The sequence below is a fragment of the Danio aesculapii genome, chromosome 12, assembly GCF_903798145.1.
Source record: "Danio aesculapii chromosome 12, fDanAes4.1, whole genome shotgun sequence".
Lineage (NCBI taxonomy): Eukaryota > Metazoa > Chordata > Actinopteri > Cypriniformes > Danionidae > Danio > Danio aesculapii.
The window spans coordinates 1213352-1236115 of record NC_079446.1 but is presented as its reverse complement, the minus strand read 5'-3'; the positions used below and the strand labels follow the sequence as shown (position 1 = coordinate 1236115).

At 35.9% G+C, this 22764-nt stretch overlaps 1 protein-coding gene across 1 annotated transcript in view; it reads left to right on the top strand.

The window, feature by feature from the left end:
* Positions 1-871: 871 nt before the first annotated feature.
* The window catches only part of polr3e (polymerase (RNA) III (DNA directed) polypeptide E), a 24441-nt gene continuing 2548 nt past the window's right edge, over positions 872-22764 (top strand). Inside the window, exons 1-19 of the mRNA XM_056469707.1 lie at positions 872-1081; positions 4584-4669; positions 4747-4797; positions 6209-6286; positions 6413-6528; positions 8462-8544; positions 9313-9420; positions 11187-11236; positions 11328-11447; positions 11858-11943; positions 14444-14488; positions 14574-14665; positions 15583-15703; positions 16615-16696; positions 17074-17133; positions 19125-19282; positions 20219-20280; positions 20519-20997; positions 22712-22764. The exon at positions 22712-22764 is cut by the window's right edge and continues 25 nt beyond it. Coding sequence (XP_056325682.1) covers positions 4631-4669; positions 4747-4797; positions 6209-6286; positions 6413-6528; positions 8462-8544; positions 9313-9420; positions 11187-11236; positions 11328-11447; positions 11858-11943; positions 14444-14488; positions 14574-14665; positions 15583-15703; positions 16615-16696; positions 17074-17133; positions 19125-19282; positions 20219-20280; positions 20519-20997; positions 22712-22764 — 1883 coding nt within the window. The 5' untranslated portion in view covers positions 872-1081; positions 4584-4630. The remainder of the gene's footprint in view (positions 1082-4583; positions 4670-4746; positions 4798-6208; positions 6287-6412; positions 6529-8461; positions 8545-9312; positions 9421-11186; positions 11237-11327; positions 11448-11857; positions 11944-14443; positions 14489-14573; positions 14666-15582; positions 15704-16614; positions 16697-17073; positions 17134-19124; positions 19283-20218; positions 20281-20518; positions 20998-22711) is intronic.

The following is a 22764-nucleotide window of genomic DNA, read 5'->3' as shown; positions in this document are numbered from 1 at the left end:
ATGTTTGTGTTAGAGGAGATGATGTGGTGAAAATTTAGACTCAAAACACTGTAATAATAATTCATTCATTCATTTTCCTTCTGCTTAGTCTCTATTTCAGGGGTCGCCACAGCGGGATGAACCGCCAACTATTCCAGCATATGTTTTACGCAGCGGACGCCCTTCCAGCAGCAACCCAGTACTAGGAAACACCCATACACACACACACTATGGCTGATTTAGTTCATCAATTCCCCTATAGCGCATGTGTTTGGACTGTGTGGGAAACCGGAGCTCCGCCCTCTTCTGAAAAGGGCACAATCTCATTTGAATTTAAAGCGACAGTCACCAAAAACGCCACAATTAGGATCAAAGCCTAAAAGGCTCAGTTTTAGAGAGTTAGAAAATATTTATCTGTGGTATTTTGAGCTGAAACTTCACTACACACACTCTAAAGCAGTGTTTCCCAACCCTGTTCCCAGAGGCACACCAACAGTACATATTTTGGATGTCTCCTTTATCTGACCCATTAACTTCAGTGTTTGGAGTATCTGATGAGTTGATTCAGGTGTGTTAGATTAGCAAGAGGTTGAAAACGTGTACTGTTGGTGTGTCTTCAGGAACAGGGTTGGGAAACACTGCTCTAGAGACATCAGACACGCATTGTATATCTTAAAAAGGGGCTTATAGCTCACCTTTAAATCGAATTCATAACTCCCTTATTGTAAAAACAAAAGTAAGGATGGTACATAATTTCGAGCAGTTTTAAATACGCTGCAATTGTACACACAATGTATTAAAAAGATTGTAAACACGAGCTCCTGACCGGCGTTTGCTTGTGACGCGGCCCGTGTCGCGTGTCTCCGCCGCGGTGCATGCTGGGATATGAGCACACACGCACTGACACAGCTCCTCCCCACGTGTTTTGAGTGACTGCAGCTCCACGATCAGCAACATGGCAGCAGATAAACGCACATATAAAGCTTTAGACTGACCTGCTGGAGGAATTCAGCTCCACAACACCACTGTACAGTGAGACGGGCTTCTTCTTCTGCGTTCAGCCGCGTAGTGTGGGTGATTTAGCGGAACCGCCGAGGCCTCGGTCAGTGTGTGTCAGTGTGTGTGTCAGTGTGTGTGTATTCACAACAGGCTCCCGGTGTTAGTGTCAAAAGTTTCATAAATACTAAAAACGCATGTATCTACATTTACTGCTTGCTAGTGTGGTGTGTTTTGACTTTACACGTGTGTTTTAGTCGTTGTTTATATCTGAAGAGCTGCTAACTCATACTAGCATGTCGCTCCGTTTGCTGACTGAAGCACAATCTCTTCTTCATTGAGGTAAAGTTGGTTTTATATTCGCATAATCTTTTAATTTTGAACGGTGACAATTTGTAAAGCAGTCCATACATCGTGTTTACCGCTATACTTTGAATATTCGGAGTTAAGTCGCATGTAAGACTTACAACAACATTAGCACTATTGAATTAACTGTGAACAATGTTGGACATTGATAGGATGATCTTCCTAATAATAATTAGCAAAGAACAGTTTTCTGAAATTATATTATTAAGGAGAAAGTCCGAATGTGCGAATATAAAACCAACTTTACCCCAATTGTCTACTTCTGTGTTTGTTTTACAGTGTTTACTTGGTTTTAACATGCTTTATTGTGGTGTGGAGTGTAAAATAAGGTCTTTACAAGCGCTTGCGTCATCCAGTAAACATTCATTAGCGTTAGCTGTTGTTATCATGTCAAGCAGTGATTTAATGTTTATGGATAAATTGCTCGACGTTAAATTACTCAGTGCTGAAAGAGTACTGAAAAATCATACTCGAGTAAAAGTACCATTACTTGATTAAAAATGTAGTACGAGTAAAAGTATCTGTAGTAAATATTACTCAAAGTATGAGTAAAAAGTAGCCCATTCAAAAGTACTCAAGAGTAGTGATATAAAGCTGATGCATTTACATGTAATTTGTGGATGTGATTCTGTAATGCATTTAGTTATTGCCCAGCATGCACACAACATCATAGAGGTAAAGTTGGTTTATATTCACACATTCGGTCAGTGAAAACTTGTGACACACTCCCTATATTGTTTACCACAGCACTTTGAATATTCAGTCTGAAATAACCTGCAAGTGTGACTTGAAAACAACATTAACACTGTTTATTTGACTGTGAACAATGTTGTACTTTGAAAGTCATTGGCTGCTAATATGATAAAGTTTGCTAATATTACTTTTATGAAATTATATTATTAAGGGAAAAGTCAGAATGTACGAATATAAAACCAACTTTACCTCAATCACAACGTAATAAGACCTTAATATTAGGTTAGAAATATTAGGTCGTTATTTTCATGTCCAATAACGCCGTCAAATGTCAAGTCACCAAAATCCAACATCGAGCCAACATCTTAAACCAGCGTCGTATAGACGTCAAATACTGACATTTATTCGTCAGGTATGGCAACTAAAATCCAACATCTGATTGACGCCATAGTGGTAACGCCCACACAACGTCAAGCTGTATCATTAGACATTGATATGTGGTTGATATTAGATTGGGCATTGACATCTGCCTGGGTTCTGACGTCAACCTGATTTTCATTTCCAAACAAATGCAATGTCCCACAATGTCAGGGTACAACGTCAATCTGACGTCATGTTGATGTCTTGTGCCTGCTGGCCATTTTGGTCATCAAACAGTAAACATCCGTCATCTCATCAGTGACATGCATCTAAACGGTCTCTGGGTTGTTGCGTGTAAAGATTTTGGACATTGTCTTGGACACTTTTAATGCTTCCAAACAGTTGCTGCATGTCTTGAGGTAGTTCATTATGAGGCAATTTACCTTCTATGTGTGATTTGATTGGATGGCAATCACAGGACTGATTTTTCTAATCCCCATAGACAGGAAATAATACAGTAGTGACTGCAGGTTGAAGGAAAATAGTGTAGTTAAAGTACACATTTTTAAAACTACTTGGTAAATTACAACTCCTGAGAAAAACTATTCAATTACAGTAACTTAAGTATTGGTAATTTGTTACTTCACACCACTGAAATTTCTTCATAAATTAATTTAACATTGTTAAATTACTTAACAATCAACTTAATATTGAGATAACTTTATTAACTTAATAAGCAGACTTATTTCCTGCACATCATCAATATATTTTCTGTTTATTAATACTTCTAAAGCACATATTCTGTATGATCTTATTCTACATCCATAATCCTACCTAAACACAACCTTAATAACTCGTAATAGGGTATATGCGGAGCTAGTGTTTTTGACATACTGATAAACTTCCGGTGACCTGTTATTGTGAATTTTTTCTCATTTTATACGGTTCCTTTTACAGCATCGATGTTGTAAAGTAATTAAAATACATTCAGTTAAATAAACTTTGGCATTCATTTAGATGTTCAAGCGTAAAACGAGACAAAAAGTCGTTTACTCGCACGCGACCGTCAGAATCGGCAGGCTTAAGCTCCACTGAATATACTGGGGTAAAATAAATGCTCATATTATAAAGACATGGTGGGGGAAATGTAATTTAATGCAGAGCTTCTTGTACAATCTGAGACCCACTTTATATCAGATATCACTCAGCCATCGGAGATTGCTGATTTTTAAATAAACAGACCTTAAATGCGCTGATTTTTGCATTGGCATACAATTGACAGGAAGCGTTTAACCCAGATTACTGGCAAATTCAAAGTCCTATTAGCATGCTTCAGCATATACCCTATAAGCAGGTAATTGAGGCTAAATCCTCAAAGTTAATATCTATATCTCGCCCTCTCTTCATATTTTGGTTGAGATGACCTCAAACATTGAATAAAAATGCACATTTCAAAGCCCTTCACAAGACTTTTAAATAATACAATCTTATTGTAAAGTGTCACTATTAATTGGAAAGCACTTTAGCCAATATGTGTTGTTTTTAATTATGTTATCTAAATCATAAACATTAAAAGTAGCTGTAATTAAGTTACCTAATAATGAAAGAAGACAAATTCTAGCAAATCTGGCAACCTTTCATAGATTGTTTTAAAGATGTAAAATCTACTGGAAATAGTTTAGTTGAAGAGATATTAGACTAATTTAGATTAAAACTAAAGGTCAGTGTTTTTTTTTTTTAATTATATATATTATTTATTTATTTACTTATTGTATTTATTATTAATTCACTTGTGTATCCTGTGTGTAAATCAAGTCAGTGTGATTTAAATATTTAAAAATAATAATTTAATAATGGTTACGTCTGTCTGCATTAGGGCTGCACGATATTGGAAAAGTCTGATATTGCGATTATTTTATTTTTCTGCAATTAAATATTGTGATTCAGTTTCACAAGGTAGTTAAATAGTAGTTTTCTGGGGAGTCTAACAGTATTCAGGTACATAAATACAGCTCTGTAGCTCCTGGTCGACTATAATCCAGACTCAACATTGCATATCTTAATGTGATTATTGCAGGTACGCGCGTTATCGATGCTGAAACCGTATATTGTGCAGCCTTAAATGGTTACATCTGTTTTCGTTAAACCCAGCACTGAGTAGCACTGCATTGTAACACTGTTGTCTGCAGGTTCGAATCCTCCATCAGCATCTTCTCCTCTCTCTCCAGTCTTCATTATGGCCAGTGGAGACGATGATGATCCTATCATACAGGAGGTAAGCATGGACAAGATCATCACGCTGCAGCATCGAGTGTCTGTTTTTCATCCGTTCTGCTCTCTTTCTTCTGTTAGATTGATGTTTACCTGGCCAGAAGTCTGGTGGAGAAGCTCTATTTGTTCCAGGTGAATATTGTGACGCATAAACATCAGTGTAAACTCATCAAAGTTGCAGTTATTTGATCAGAACTACAGTTTGTCATTGCTTTCTTAATGAAAATATAATTTATTGTTGTGATTATAGTGGGGAATAGGGTAAATAAAGTAGTATCTATCACCATACTTCCACAGTTGATTGATTACATCAGGAACCGCAGATGTATTTTTGTATTACAAGTTGTCTTAAATGTTATTAAGTGTTTTGGTAACACTTTAAAATAATCTATTAATGTATTTACTAACATGAACAACCAGTGAACAATACATTTATTACAGGTTTTACTCTTGTTTGTTAACGTTAGTTAATGAAAAAACAGTTGTTCCTTCTTATTTCTTATGCATTAATTAATGTTAGCCAGCATAAGTTTGGATTTTAATAATGCATTAGTAAATGTTGAACTATGATTGATAGATGCTAATAGCCCATTGTTTTAAAGTGTTACCAGAGTTTTAATATGCAAATGAGACATTATTTATTTATTAAATGTGCTAATTTGCATATGTTTCCAACACATAAATCTGAACTTTGGATAAAGTCAAGTTCAGAACTCTTTATTTATTTATTTATTTATTTATTTATTTATTTATTTATTTATTTATTTATATTGACATATTAGAGTGAAAAGTTTTTACAGGGATGATTTAAAAAACTTTTTAGATAACTTCAGTCTGAAAAATACAGCAAATAGCCAGAAAAACAATAATTTTGCCCAATTTTCTTTTGTAAAAAACATGAATATAATTAAGCAGCTTGTATATGAACATAATCCTGTGTAAAAAAAAAACAATAACCTTATGATATTAATAAAAATAAAGATATTACTACGATTGTTAAGTTTGGAGTATCTAAAATAAGAAATGGCTTTTAAAATAGTGTAAATGAAATTTGCAGACACAAATTGACAAAGAGATATTAAAGAAACACTTCAGTTTGTATTTTGTACGTGCTTTTGCATTAGACTGAAAAAACAACAACACAGTCACACTATAAAAATAATGGTCCATTAGTTAATGTACGTTGATGTATTCACTAACATTGCAATATTAATTCATCTTTAAAGTTAAATAACGTTAGTTCAAGTAACTCGCAGTGCATTAACCAATGTTAACATGCACACTTTTATTTTAATAATGCATTAGTAAATGTTGAAATATGAATAATAAATGCTTAACAAGATTATTCATACTTAATGTTAGTAAATGAATTAAATAATGGACCAGTGATCTAAAGCAAAAAGGCCAAAATCTCTACATTTCTAAGAGCATTAAAAAAATAAATAAACAGTCTCACCTTCATCAGCATCTTTATTTGTCTCACATGCTTCAAATATGCTGATTTTGTTCTTTAAAGCCATTTAATGATGTGTTTTTCTTTTAGTATCCCGTGCGTCCCGGATCTATGAGCTACAATAATGTGACTCATTTGGCGGCCAAAATCAAACCCAAGCAGCAGAAAGTACGTTGTTGTTGTTTTTGAGAAGCAACTCTTATTTAAAGGGGTAGTTCACCCAAAAATGTACATTTTCTGGTAATTTACCCGATAGAAATAAGCGCACAGCTCATGTTTTCCTCCCGTCTGCAGGTTGAGCTGGAGGTTGCGATGGACACCATGAGTCCAAACTACAGCCGTAGTAAAGGAGAACAGATCGCGCTGAACGTGGACGGCATGTCCTCCGAGGACTCCAACGTCTACACAACGTGAGCAACATTTTAATCTGCTTCTTTAAAAATACACAAATCTTATTCTCAAAATATGATACGGCTCAAGCAGAAGTTATTCATTTCCAATGGAGAGTAGTCCAGGAGCTGCATGGAGTTCCAAAAGTGTGAATATGCGGATCCGATTTGAGCTGCTGATCCATTCAAATATTTGATCTTCTGCGACTAGACTGGATGTGATGGATTCCAGTGTTGTCCAGTCAGATCAGTGTGTGCGAGATGAGTGATATTACTAGTTATTTAACATTTTTTGCTGCTTTTTTAAATCAGAAAAGGCTGTATTAATAAAAACACACACATTTCCATTCATAAGTGAGTAATAAATTGTTTATTTTTTTAATGCTATCTGCACATTCCCCTCAACATTTCTAGTGTTCATTCATTCAACCATTCGACTATGGTAAACGCACGGAGAATAAAGCCTCTTGCTTTTGCACTCCTTTATTTCGGGCACTGCAAGAATCGGCTTCTCTCCCATGGTGCATGACAAAACTGATTACTGTGCGACCGCCACAAGAGGGCGAATTCCGCCAGTCCTGTCTGCATATCGTGTGCAGTGGAAAGGTGATTTAAAAAAAAAGCTTAACTTGCAGATTTAGGAGAAAATTAAAAAATAAATAAATAAAAATGCGCCAGTTTCTCTGGAATTCAACATGTTGTTGTCCTCATCTACACAACCTGAGCACTAATCTGGCCTCCTAATCATCTCTATGCACTGAATTGGCTCCATCACTGTCTCTCCACTCCACCTATAGCTGGTGTTTGGGGAAGCACTGGTGCTGCCGTCGCATCATCCAAGTGGATACTGCACACTGGTGGTGGTGTATAACATTACTTAATAACATAACTTGCATCAGCCAGTCACTGTGTGCATAGCTAATGAGCATGATAACATCGACCATAGCGACCAGCTCAGCCCCGCCCCCCACCCTCTCTATAATCCTCAGTAAAAGTTCATCTCAGCATCTTTATGAGCAGCTTTTAGCAGAACTCATTTACTGCTGATTATTAGGCTGCGTTTACACTTAATGGTCAATTCCGATTTTGTGACTGGATCTGATTTATTTGAAGACCTGCTTGCATCGCCTTTTAAAAGTGACTCGTATCCGATCGTCTGCATTTACACTGCACACGGCAAAGGCGCAATGACCAGGAAAAAAAAGAGCGGGTGCTGACTAACAGCTGATAATTAAAGAGTGCTCTTTCCTCTATTCCTGTATGTAATCTGTTCACAGCTTTTGACAAGCTGCTTCACTATAGTTTATGACAGAAAGGTTCTCATTTGTCCATCTTCTTTTGATATACAGGCTTTTTTAAACCTTTAGGCATCTTAATGTCATGTCCATGGCGTGATTTATGCACGTGATGTATGCACTAGTTTTATATTAGTTTATATTGGATACGTGGCGGACATTGCGCTCTCTCACTCTCATTAACATGCTTAAATACCTGTGCTTTATGACAGTATAAAAGCTGTTTAAGTCCTCGTGTGTGTGAGAGATTTAAGGTTTGGGACTCTGCTGAAGTCTGTTCTGAAATTAAAGCGTCAGACTTGACGTCATTCGCTATGGTTTTTAATGATGCGCGACTCGCATTGACAGGTGAAAATCTGATCTATCTGCTTACACTGCAGACACGAGGGCACTGATCTGATTCATATCTGGTTAATTTTCACATATGAACAAGACCTGAATCTGATTTGAGTAAATCGGAATCAATGTGATTTGTTCCTGCTCTCACGTACATGGGCCATATCCGATCTGTGCCACATGGGGGAATTGAGTCACTTGATCAGTGCAGTGTAAATGCAGCCTCAGAGTTCTCGGTGCTCAGAGAAAATGTTTTGTGAAATGGGCCCTGATTTTTACAGTCTTTGGTGTTGGTGAATTTCATATTTATGTTCTGCTTGTAGGAAAATGATGGACAAACAATCGTTCTCATCGATTCAGGCGACCACGAACACGTCTCGCTACGCTGCGGCTGTGTTTCACAAAGGTATTTTATTGCAGATATTTTGAACCACTTTCCAGGAAATTGAAAATTTCTGTTCTCTTGATTTTTATTTTTTTATTTAATTGTATTATTTTTGTAAATGTTATATCACATTAAATTATATCAAATAATTAACAGGGTGTCTCTGAATCTGACCCTTTTAGGCTATAATACAAACTGTTGCTGTTTTGGTGACTGTCGCTTTAAATGCAAATGAGATTGACCTCTTTTCAGAAGAGGGCGGAGCTACAAACACTTATGAGTCAGCATAGTGGCAGATGTAAAACAGCACTAGCTCTGTTGTAAATGCTGGTCGGGTGTGTGTGTGTGTGCTTGATGCTTCTGTCAGTCTATGTCGCTGTTCATCTAAAACTCCACATCTAGAATCCTCTTAGTCTATGCTGACATTATCTTCAGCAGCTCAAACACTCTAATGGCTAATGGACAGACGGCTGCTTCTCACTCAGGGCTGCTGTTTATGCTAATGAGATGGACACTAGTGGGCGGGGCTTTCCCCCTATGATGACGCATACAAAGGCAGAATGCCAATCAAAGTGTTTCTGCAGACTGTTTTTATCAAGTCTGATTATAATGAATGCAATTAATTAATGTTTATCATTAGAGGCTGGATGTATTCACACAATGCTGACACACAACTGCGTTTAAAACTCTTATAAACGTGATTTCTGCGTAATGAGTCCCCATTAATAAGATTGTTTTTCATATTATAATTGCTGAATTGACAGAGGTGCATGTATTGTCTTTAATCAGGGGAGCTCCATCTGACTCCACTGCAGGGAATCCTCCAGATGAGACCCAGCTTCACCTATCTGGATAAAGCAGATACGAAACATCGAGAACGAGAAGCAGCCAATGAAGGTGGGAGGATGTTTTTGGGTCACTTTCTTAGTTGATTTTAATGATTGCACACTGAAATCTGGTTGATTGTCATCAGTGTTGTTAAGAGTGTGCTTGATAAATCCATGCCGAGTTGTTGGAAATCTTCAGTGTAAGTTACTGCTATTGTGTTGGTTGTGAAGAAAATTAATTAATGACTATAAAATTATAATGTAATCAAGTAAAAAGTGTTAACTTGCATGAGTTTGAATGTTATAAGTATTAAGATAAAAGGTATATTACATTTAGTTCATTTTTCAATGTACGTTTTGTATACATGCACACATTACATACATTGTTAAAGTTTTAAAATGCACGTTTTAAGATGTGTTCAGTATACATGCATTCATTTTATTGTGTGGCTTGTATATATTAATAAACAGTATTGTTTTTAAAACAATTTAAAAAAATTTTGCAAAATTTAATTTGTTAAGTTTTGTGTATTTGTTCAATTTAAATATAGTAAATATTTAAAGTATTATTATTATTATTATTATTATTATTATTATAAGTAATAGTAGCAAATTAGTTTGTTGTTGTTATTATTTATTTTTTTTAATTATTATTTTTAGGGGTTTTCACCTTTATTGTGATAGGACAGTGGAGATTTTACAGACAGGAAAGTGTGGGGAGCAGAGATAGGGAAGGGTCGGCAAAGGACCTCGAGCCAGGAATCGAACTCGGATCGCCGCGAACACCTAGGTGCCATTTGTCGACGCACTAACCACAAGGCTATTGGCGCGACATTATTTATTAATAAATTATTATTTTATAATTAATTATTTCTTGTTGTTTATAATAATAAGTAATAGTTGCAAATCTGTTTGTAGATATTATTAAATATTTATTCGTTGTTGATTTAAAAAAAAAAAATTATTATTATTATTATAAGTAGTTGTAGCAAATTTTGTCGTTGTTATTATTTATTTATTATTTAATATTTTATTAATTATTTTATTGTTTATTATAATATTATTATTATTATTATTACTATTATTATTATTATTATTATGCTAAACAACAAATAACCAATAATATAATAAATAAATAATAACAACAACTAAATTTGCTACTACTACTTCTAATAATAATAATAATAAACAAGTAAATATAAAAAATATAATTAATAAATACAGCAAATTCGTTTGTTATTAAATATTTATTTTATAATATAATATATTATTAGTTATTTGTTTATTAATTATTTCTTACTGTTTAGTAATAAGAAATAGTAGCAAATCTGTTTGATTTAGTTAATTATTAAATATTTATTATTGGTTATTTGTTGTTGTTGTTGTTGATTATTATTATTAGTAGTAGTAGTAGTAGTAGTAGTAGTTGTTGTTGTTGTTGTTGTTGTAGCAAATTTGGTCGTTGTTATTATTTATTTAATTTAATTATTTTAATTTATTATAATAAAAATAATAATAATTATTATTATTGTTTTAAATTTGCCATACTAAACAACAACAACAAATAACCAATAATAAATAAAATAATAAATAATAACTAAATTTGCTACAACTACTACTAATAATAAACAACTAGTAAATAATAAAAATAATAATAGCAAATTCGTTTGTTATTAAATATTTATTATTATATTATGTATTATATTATTAGTTATTTGTTTATTATTATTGTCATTATTATTATATTATTATTATTATTATTATTATAGTAGTAAATTTGGATTATTTGATTATTTGTTGTTGTTCTTATTAACTAATGATTTTTTTTATTTGCAGCTGGAGACTCTTCTCAGGATGAAGCAGAAGATGATGTTAAACAGATCACTGTAAGACCAGAGGAAACTAAATGCTGAGTCATGTTCACCGTCTGTGTGTTTAGCGCTTGTTTTTCTCACTGTTTGCCTGTTCTTCACCTAGGTGAGGTTTTCCAGACCCGAGTCTGAGCAGGCCCGTCAGCGGCGCATCCAGTCTTACGAGTTCCTGCAGAAGAAACAGGCCGAGGAGCCCTGGGTTCATCTCCATTACCACGCCATAAAGGTAAAGCAGTCATGCATGTACACACTAATCTCAAGCTGTGTCCAAATTGCACTCTATGCACTAGTACACTATGGCCTAATTGAGCTTATTCTGCAATGTGGAAGGGTGCTCTTTTCTGCGATTGGTTTGCAAATTCTGATTGCAAAAATGAATAATAAATGGCAGAAAATAGTCAAACTACTTGCTCTACAAAGACATGTGTTCATGACTATGCATAAAAAGTAGAATAATACAATGAGAAAATATCATAATGAGCATAATGAGCTGTTTTTAATGGATAAAAATCAATGAAAGTGAATGAGAGCGGAAGTCTCCAGCCAAAATATCACACATGAAGAATAATTCAGTAGAGCATATGTTAAAACGGCTCGCTATAATAACGCAGTGTGTGTTCTCCTTTGTTTGTGCAGGACAGCCGGTCTGAACACGAGCGCCAGTATCTGTACTGTCAAGCCATGGACACCACAGAAAACACAGAGCTGGTCAAAACACCACGGTCAGTGCATGCTCGTATTACACATCATGAACACTGCAGGAGGCCATTTAAAAGTGCATTAAGCAATATTTGAAAGCTATTGACCTGCAATGTCATGTTGAGTGACAACACTTGCAGCCAATTAGCAGTAAGGGGCGTGTCAAGGGGTGTTCGGTTCCAGGGTTTTTTGGAGTCGATTCCGATTCTCGACTCCTAATTTTGGAGTTGGTGGAATCGACTCCATTTACTTTCACTTAAAATAGCGCAAGGATTAAACATGCTGTATCATATCGCGCTTTATACATGCAGTTCTCTTCTGGTCAGACGAAATCAACAGTTTAAATCATCTGCAGTCAAAATAAAATAGTTATCAGCCTGTACTTTTTTTACAGCATATTTTAAATGTCTAGTTTAGAGTTACATTGCAATCTTGGAGACAGAAAGGTAAAACATCAATTTATTATCGAAATATTTAATGAAAAGATGCGTAGCAGTTCATTAACAAATAAAAAACACCCCAATTGAGCCAGAACAAGGTTTAAATAAACATCATAAATACCCTAAATATCATCTTAATATAAATGCTTGATACTTGAATACAAAGCAGAGTGCATTAAATAATCTGGAGTAGTGGACGGTCTGCAGTTGTTAATTTCTGTATTTTTTTTAAAGGCAACAGGCACTTCGACTGATCAATAAACAAAATAGCTAGATTTTCAATTAGATTTAATGACAAATTAAATATTAACCCCCCTGCACAAAATCTGTAACTTATATAATTCATAACAAAGCTAAAATAATTAATAAAAGCAGCGTGATAGACTGTGACTCAAAGCATATCATACTGCTCTCGCTTTCATAAATGGGATTTTTTTTATAGCCTCTTTATTATTAAATATCACTGTCTGCATTCACCGCAAGAAAAGTGAATCGCACCTGTTTTTGAACAGCCGTGGCTACTTAAAAATCCCTTTTGAAACTAATTTCATTTGTTATAAATTGCATTTTAATTTAAATGCATGTAATTTGTAGGTATATACAAAATAAACAAGAAGAATAGTCTAAATATTAGAGGTGAAATTAAGTGCATCCAAAAAAACAACAACAAAAAAACAGGACGGCGTTGTCGGATTTAGTCAATCAATAAATCTTGGCTACTTTTGTCATTATATTTAGTGTTTTTTAATTTATTTATTTTTGAAATGGGTTAAAAATGTTACTTATAGCATATATACTTGGAGCATATAACAGAAGCCAGTAACAAAACATCCTAGTTTTACCTGCAGTGCTTGTGTAAGACGTCGATCTGCCCCAAACGTACACACACATGCTACATTTCATTATAGCAAACTTGATATCACAGGCAGATCATCTTTAAAACCAAATAGCAAAAAGATGTGTTTTATAGGAATTTGACAGTGAACGCAAACTTCATCTCGCAGCATTATTTACTCGGGCAAAATTCAAAATCATAAAGCGTGTGATAGGCATGTGCCGGTATCACATTTTCATGCTGCGATTAATTGATTGAGCTTTTATCACGGTATACGGTATTATCACGATATTGTAATTTTACTAGAGAAACAGGTAAAAAAACACAAAAAACTTCAGTTTCGTCAACTTAGTAACTTTAATAACTTTTTAATTAACTAAAAGTACTTCAAACATTTAAATACAAATAAATATAAATAAAACAATACACAATATAAAAGTAAACTTGAGCAATTATATCAAAGTGAATGTGCAAAGGGAAACCGTCTTCGATCAGCAATCCCTCTGCATTTTTTTGGAACCCAAAATATTTCCAAACCTCTGACTTTACCCTTTCTGAAGGGGGATAAATTGTCGGCAGCGTTCCTCCTTCCGCCATGCTTCTTCTTCGTGTGAGGATTATAGTGCGGTGGCAGCGGCGGCGCGCACACAGGGCTTCTACATGCGGGGATTGTTTACATCAGAGTGCGCATCAGTTCTGCGCAGCATATACGCAGTGTTTCTTCAAGCGGTTGATGGAAAATAAGCTAAGGCACGTTCTAAGAATATAAATTCGGATCTATTATTTTTCACGGTATTTTGAAGTGCCCGCGATAACAATATCGTGCATATTTATTACCGTGATTTATCGCATTACCGAATACCGGCACAAGCCTAGCGTGTGAACATGCATTCAAATCGGGCGCCTTCGATGTTCATCGTGCTGGAGAACGAGCTTTATAACTGTAGCATGTATCCGCTTCATTCAGGAGGGATGCTTCATTTGACTCTGGGATTCCGGTAATGGGTCCATTGAGAGTTGAGGAATCGACTCTTTTGGAGTCGACTCCCTATCCTTATGCTTGTCTGATTATGATAATAGATATGTAAAAAAAAGGGAGGAGATTCAACATTGCATATCCTGCAATGGGACTATTGTGAATGATCACATCGCGATATTAATGCTGAAGTCATATATTGTTTTTAATGCATATATTGTACTTAATGTGCGTGTTTTGTTGTGATGTTTGTTCTCTCTCTCTCTCTGCAGTGAATATCTGTCCATGCTCATGCCTCCGCTGGCTGAAGAAAAAGTGTAAGTAGATTAAGCGTGTGTCTGCGTGATGCTGTTTGTATGTGTGTGTGTGTGTTTATATCTGAATGTGTGTGTTGTTTTGTAGTGTTAAACCTGTGGGTCCCAGTAATGTGCTGTCCATGGCTCAACTGCGCACTCTTCCTCTGGGAGATCAGGTCAAGACGCTGATGAAGAACGGTTGGTCTTTCACACTGATGTATTTTATCATCTCTGTTAGTGTTGCGTGATTCACCAAAATAAGATGGTGTTATGGGTTTGTTTATGAAGATAGCACAGCACGTATACACTTAATATCATGAGCTGTATGCATGACATGTCAAAAATAAAAGCTTGATGTTTTACCTTAGGGACAAAATTATAGTATTTGTCTAATTTATCACTCTAATTAGGTTTGTTTTTGTATTTTATCGTTTATTTTAGCAGAAATTATGGATTGTGGTCATTGTTTTATCACAGCATAATAACGACATAAACCACAGCTCAGAAATAAATTAAGCTATTAAATAAAATGGATCTGTTTACCCTTTTGACTTGTAGATCATGAGTATTAAAAGATATTAAAAAAATGTGTTTGTTAAAGGTTTGTCTATTTTAAATGTTCATTGAAATATTTATAAAAAATCACTATAAAATCTTTAATTATTAGTGTTTTATAGTCAGTGATGTGCTGGAACAGAAGGATCTACCTTCAATTAAATGGGAAATTTTGAAGTAGCCATCAAAAATACATTTTCTTGTAATATGTAGTCTAATAATCGACACTATTACAGTAAAGCTTTCCCAAATCTTTCAGCCTTAGAAAGATTGTCAAGTCTAAGTTAAAGTTTGCATTTTTAATTTATTTATTTTTGCCTTTGAAATGTTTTTTCTTTGATTTCTTCTGAAGAAAATCACCCAGGTTATCTTGTAATGATTAATTTTCTCTAAATGTCCAGAATCTACCAAGTTATCTGGTTAAAAAACAACAACTTCTACTTATTATTATTATTATTATTATTATTATTATTATTATATAAAATTTTTGAAAGGGAATGATTGCACGTAGTTTTTCCCCAGCATCTGTGTCAGTATGGATGTTTGTGTTTGTGTCTCAGTGAAGGTAATGCCGTTTGCCAATCTGATGGGTCTGCTGGCGTCAGGAACGGACTCCACTGCAGTGCTGAGGTGCATTCAGCAGGTGGCGCTGCTGGTGCAGGGAAACTGGGTCGTCAAGAGGTCAGCCTCTTTACGCTCTATCTATCTGTCTGTCTGTCTGTTGTTCTATCTATCTATCTATCTATCTATCTATCTATCTATCTATCTATCTATCTATCTATCTATCGTTCTACCTATCTATCTATCTATCGTTCTACCTATCTATCTATCTATCGTTCTGCCTGTCTGTCTGTCTGTGTGTGTGTGTGTCTGTCTATCTATCTGTCGTTCTGTCTGTCTGTCGTTCTGTCTATCTATCTATCTATCTATCTATCTATCTATCTATCTATCTATCTATCTATCTATCTATCTATCTATCTATCTATCCATCTATCTATCATTCCATCTATCTATCTATCTATCTATCTATCTATCTATCTATCTATCTATCTATCTATCATTCCACCTATCTATCGTTCTATTGTTCTATTTTCTATCTATTGTTTTATCATTCCATGGTTCTTGTTATCATTCTGTCCATTGTTCTGTTGTTCAATCTAGCATTCTAGTTCTATCGCTCTAAGTCTGTTTGGAGGCCATTTTCAGGGGGAAAATCGAAGTGAATTTTATTAAAGTAAATTAGTAAGACTAATCAAGTTTATTTTTATTTAATTTAATTTTTATAAATTCTGTTTTTATGGTTACTGTATGGTTACTGTATAGTGATGCATTAACTTATTTAGTGGTGGTGTTTTAAATTTACATTTCTGTTTTGTCTTATTGGTGAATAAGGTAAAGTTTGTCCCAGCCATTTCTCCAGGTTTTGAATGATTTGTCCAGAATGGAGCCACCAAATGACTGGTCCACATTAAATGAATAGGTGTTGTCTAGTTGTTTCCTGTGCATCGTCCTGTACAGTGATTCCGTGATTTCTGCACTGCTGAACACATAGGGCTGAATCCAGAGCTGATTTTACTTTATTTTTTGTACAGTGATGTCCTGTATCCCAAGAACACGTGTAGTTCACACAGTGGCGTTCCTGCTGAAGTGCTCTGCCGCGGTCGAGACTTTGTGGTGAGCTTTATTTCACTCTCAGTATGAAAACAGGTTTTTATTTAACTTATTTTTTCAACTTTTATGTGACCTGAACATTACATTGGCACTGAGGGCAGTTTTGTGTAACGCATGTAATCAGCTTCTATTCATACACTCAGGATTCATGCATTTTTATCAGTACTTTTGGTCAGGAGCAGCCTTGTGTTTCGTTTTCTCTATCTGCCTTTGCTTTGACTCTTTTAGCTGCTGGTCTTTCTTGGTTTCTACAGCACTTTGGATCAACATGTAGTGCGTGAAAGTGCTTTAGAAAGAAAGACAGACATGCAGTGACATTAAATTACACTTACAGTATTTTCACCATTTTTTAAAATATTATTTTTCCCTCCTTGTCTCAGATGTGGAGATTCACTTTAGAGCGAACCCTGATGAGAAAAGAGGTCGCTGCCATTATAAAGGTTTGTGTTGAATTATAGTGCATGCTTGAGTATAAGATGGTGGCGCTATGAGAAAACACTTATGATTTCATACAGTCAAAGGTCTTTAAATGATCAACATGATCATAGGGATGGTGTTGGGCTTGTTTGTTGTTGTTATTGTTGTGCTTTGGTGATGATTTCAATTATCAACATTGTTTTGCTGAATTTGCTTACTGCGCCTTTAACTCCATATATTCTAATGACATAAGATTATATATTACTGTACAAATAGTACATTAGTATTCAAATATGGCTCTTTATTGAAAGGAATCCATTTAAAAGTGCACTGAGCAAAAGTTTGACCACTGTCAGACTGAGTTGCAGCCAATCAGCAATAAGGGGTGTGTCTAGTGTTAATGGGGCTATTAAAATGGGGTGTGGCCTATTTGGTTATGCGTGTTTGTTTTGATGCTTTCAAATAGCAATGTAATTGTGCTAAATTCCCTTACTGCGCCTTTAATTACACATATTCTAATGACATACGATCATATATTACTGTACAAATAGTACATTAGTATTAAAGTATGGCTCTTTATTCAAAGGAATCCATTTAAAAGTGCATGAAACTATATTCTGACCACAATGTTAGACTGAGTTGCAGCCAATCAGCAATAAGGGGTGTGTCTATTGTTGATGGTGCTATTAAAATGGGGTGTGGCCTATTTGGTTATGCATGTTTGTTTTGATGCTTTCAAATAGCAATGTAATTGTGCTAAATTCCCTTACTGCGCCTTTAACTCCATATATTCTAATGACATACGATTATATATTACTCTACAAATAGTACATTAGTATTAAAATATGGCTCTTTATTGAAAGGAATCCATTTAAAAGTGCACTAAGGAATATTTTGCCCACTGTCACACTGAATTGCAGCCAATCAGCAATAAGGGGTGTGTCTAGTAAGTGTCTAGAGCAGGGATGTCCAAACTCGTCATGGAGGGCCGGTGTACTGCATAGTTTAGCTCCATCTTCCTTCATCACACCTGCCTGGAAGTTTCTAGGATACCTAAAACGAGCTTAATTAGCTGGGTCAGGTGTGTCTTATTGGGGCTGGAACTAAAATCTGCAGGACACCGGCCCTCCAGGACCGAGTTTGGGCTGCCCTGGTCTAGAGATATTAGAAAGGGGAGGAGCCTATTAGGTTATGGGCGTGTTTGTTTTGATGCTTTCAAATATCAACATTGTTTTGCTGAATTTGTTTACTGCTCCTTTACGTATATTTTAATGACATACGATCAAATATTACTGTACAAATAGTACATTAGTATTTAAATATATCTCTTTATTAAAAGGAATCCATTTAAAAGTGCATGAAATAATATTCTGACCACAATGTCAGACTGAGTTGGAGCCAATCAGCAATAAGGGGCGTGTTTATTGTTGATGGTGCTGTTAAAATGGGGTGTGGCCTGTTTGGTCATGGGCGTGTTTGTTTTGATGCTTTCAAATAGCAATAATATTGTGCTAAATTCCCTCACTGCGCCTTTAATTACACATACATTACATTCCTTGCTTATTTGAGGAGCTTTTATTTACCCATGTTGATGGGTTGTTTGTTAAAAGGGATACAGCTGTGGCTGAAAGTTAACATGAATTATTTATATTATTTATTAACCTACACATTCATTGTATTTAATTAACGTCCACCCAACTCTAAATCCAACCATCACAGTAATGTAAAAGCAATCATTATTCATATTATTAATTAAATTAACCATTAAATTGTATTTTATTAACATCCACCCCTACCTCAACAGTCATTATACATAGTATTATTCATATTAATTAAATTACACGTTAAATTGAATTTTTATTAATGCCAGCCTTCACTGTACCATATAATAATTCTTGTACAGTGTCACAACAATTATCCTATATTGATGTGCATATCCAAAGCTGTATCCCTTCTAGATTTTACCATGTTTTTATTCATTTCATTGGTTCGTTTGTGTGTCATGTGACCGCAGCTTCCTCCAGAGGACGTGAAGGATTTCCTGGAGCAGATGTCTGTTCCCCGGCTGAATCGTGGCTGGGAGTTTCTGCTTCCCACCGATCAGGATTTTGTCAAGAAGCATCCAGACGTGGCTCAGAGGCAACACATGCTCTGGATGGGCATTCAGTCCAAGTATGTAGAAATTACATGCAAACCTGCTTTTCAAAGGGTTTAAAGATATTAAATATTAGAGATGCATTAAAATGAGAAGTCTGGGGGGGGGCTAATTTCTATTTCCAAATAATTTTTACTTTATTTATTTATTATTATAAATGATCTATTTATTTAACCTGCCGATACCAATAAAAAAATCCCCAATTATTATTTAAAAAAAGATTTATTATTATTATTTTTTTTTTTTTTTTTGGCCAGTTTATTTTATTTTTTTATTTTTTATTATTATTATTATAAACTATTTATTTATTTATTTATTTGTTTATTTAACCTGCTGTTACAACATTTTTTTCCTTTTTTCTTTTTCCCAATATAATTTTTTTAAAATTATTATTATTATTATTATTATTATTATTATCATTATTATTTTCTTTATTTTTTTGGCCAATTTTGATTTCCGAATTTTTTATTTTATATATTTACTTATTATTATAAAATACTTTTTTTTTTCTTAACCTGCCGACACCAATTTCCCCCCCACAATTTATTATTATTATTTTTTTTATATATCATAATACATATTTTATTGAACCATTTTTAACCGATAATTTTTGCCAGTCGAAAGTCTCTAAAATCGATCCCATGACTCACTCACCCTCAATGCACAGGAACAAGAAAACTGAACACAAACACTAGAGTACACGTCATACATCTACTCATTTAGCAGATGCTGAGACTGAGAATAAAAGAAACACTTCAAATCATCAGAGAGCAGAAGCATACAAATAAAGGACGAGTTCATGATGACACTTTCATTTATTGTGACATTGTACACTTACGCTAAATGAGAATAATAACACCCAATATTAACTCAGTTGTCCATTAATTTAGTCTCATTATGAAGTCAAATGTACCACCATCCTCCAGTGTTTCTAAATTAATGCTGTGTTGCAGGTTGGAAAAAGTCTTCAACTTCTCCAAAGACGACTTTGTGCATAAAAAGGATGCGCAGACGGGTATGTGCTGGTGTTTGACTTGCATGCAGTATATGTGTGTTAAATATATGCACAACAGTTCAGAAGTGTGGAGCTGGAAACATTCATTCATTAATTTTTCTCCACAAAAATCAGTCACAAAACTCAGAATTGACCATTAAGATCTGCAGTGTAAATGCAGACTACTGATATATCACCTAACCTTTATTTAATTTCACATGCATATCGCTCGTGTTGTGTTTTGTTTGTTGTTCTCCAGAGCCTGTTCACCTCAGTGGAGACCAGCGTCTGAAAGCAGCCAGGGAAAACGCTCAAGAGAAGCAGTCCATCCTGCAGCGAGATCTCGACGCTCACCGATTGAAGACCTCGAGACTTTCTGGCTCCCCGGGATCCGCTGGTGCTTCGGTCACAGTGAAGCAGGAGCCGGTGAGCGACTCTGAGGAGCCGATGGACACAGGTGTACCGCTCACCAATGGCTCTGTCAACGGTTACCCCGCAGCCGGCTCTCCAGTGTCCGACCCGCACAACGGACACGGACAGGCCTTCACGCCCGAGCTGCAGGACTTTGTGAAAAACACCTTCAGAAAGCATTACGTTCTGTGTCTGAGCGAAGTCAAGCGGCTGTTTAATCTGCATCTGGCCAGTTTACCCAGCGGCCACGCGGCGTACGGACATGTGACGGACCGCATGCTGCAGGACACCATCCTGCACAGCCACTGCAAGCAGATCCTCGTGCCTGTAAGTACTGCTGCCTGCGTTTTTTATTGAAGACTCTGATTGGTTGAAATGTATTAGGCCACGCCCCCTCTGGTTGCTACTTCGATGTGAGTGAAAGATCTTGAGTGAAGACTCCGCCCCCTACTCAATATTCCATTTAGTTCAAAATACATTGCCATACCGAAATATTAGTCTGCACAGAAAATGACCCACTGCGACTTTAAATACGGCTGGGCGAGATGTCAAAAATGCTATCTTTAATTATTTACTATATTAAACAATAGCGATATATATTGACATATAAGATGTTAATGCTTCCACTTTTAAAAGAGTATCCCAACCATGACTGAAGGCGGATACTGCTGGCGGGAAAGTGAAATGGTGGATGACGCAGCGTGACCTGTTTCCGGCCGATGATTTTCGGCGACTAAAAATTCGGTGAATCTCTGATATGAACACCATTATAGATTCCCATTGTTGCGTATTTCTGCTTAGGATCAATATTGAGTAACAATGTCCAGAGCTGATCATCGTTATCGACATATATTGCGGTTCGATTAGGGTTGGGCGATGTCAACTAATTTGGGATCGTACGATGTCTAATGTGAAACATCGCGATGTACGATAGTATCATCATCATAAGCAGAGGTAAATTAATTACTCATGAATAATTAATTAATTCCTAACGAATTAATTATTTGTAACCTCAAGTTTCAACTCCCTGACCTGCATGCTCTTAGTTTCACCCATAACCAATTCATTAATAAATAAAGAGAAGTGACACACAGATGACCACCTGTCAATCACTTTTCCCGCGGGACTCTGCATGAATAGGCAGAGTGATGATCTGTGTCCTTATAATGGCGTCCACAAACCTTAAATGTGCACAACCAACAGGAACCAACCAACATTATCTGAGGTTTAGCTAATATGACTAAGCACAAGCGTGAAAGAGAAAGACTGAAGCAGTGTACTGACGCTGTAACGTTACCTGATAGATTCAAAATACCAAAGAGTCATTAGATAGACACAAGATTAATTAAACATCACGTTTAACAGCTATAGTGAGACGCCATCCAGCGCTACATCCCTGATAAACTGTCCCACGTGCACTGCTCTCTGGGGTTTGGTGCCCTGAGCACCGGCTGCTGGCTGCCTGGAGCTCAGATGTGCGCGTATGCTGCAGCACATGCCTGTGTGTGTGGTCACGTGATGTGCGTTTTCAGGGTTATAGTGTGGCCGGAGGGCTGTTCAGAAATGCTAGATGAAACACCAGTGTGAGGGTGGATAGTTTCGTTCTTGAATACCATTTTAAAACTAAGACGCTTGAGTGTAAACGGGGTCTCGGTGTGTGTTTTTCCGCCACGGGGATGGGGCGGAGGATCACCATGCCGGCTCACCATCATGTTGTCTATCGACCGTCGGCGATGGACAATGGCATTGTCTATTGACCCAACTCTAGATTCGATATGAAACCAAAAATACTGGTGCTGACATTAATACAACATCCAGAACGTTTACTCTGCAGGGTTATAATGTAAAGCAGAAGCTGACACCTTTCTAAAACACACCAGCTGTGAATATAGCTGTCCGACATAACACATCATTGTATTGAGGTGTGTGTGTGTGTGTGTGTGTGTGTGTGTGTGTGTGTGTGTGTGTGTGTGTGTGTGTGTGTGTGTGTGTGTGTGTGTGTGTGTGTGTTGTGTGTGTGTGTGTGTGTGTGTGTGTGTAGTTTCCTCCTCAGAGCAGCGCTGCCGCAGACGAGCAGAAGGTGTTTGGTTTGTG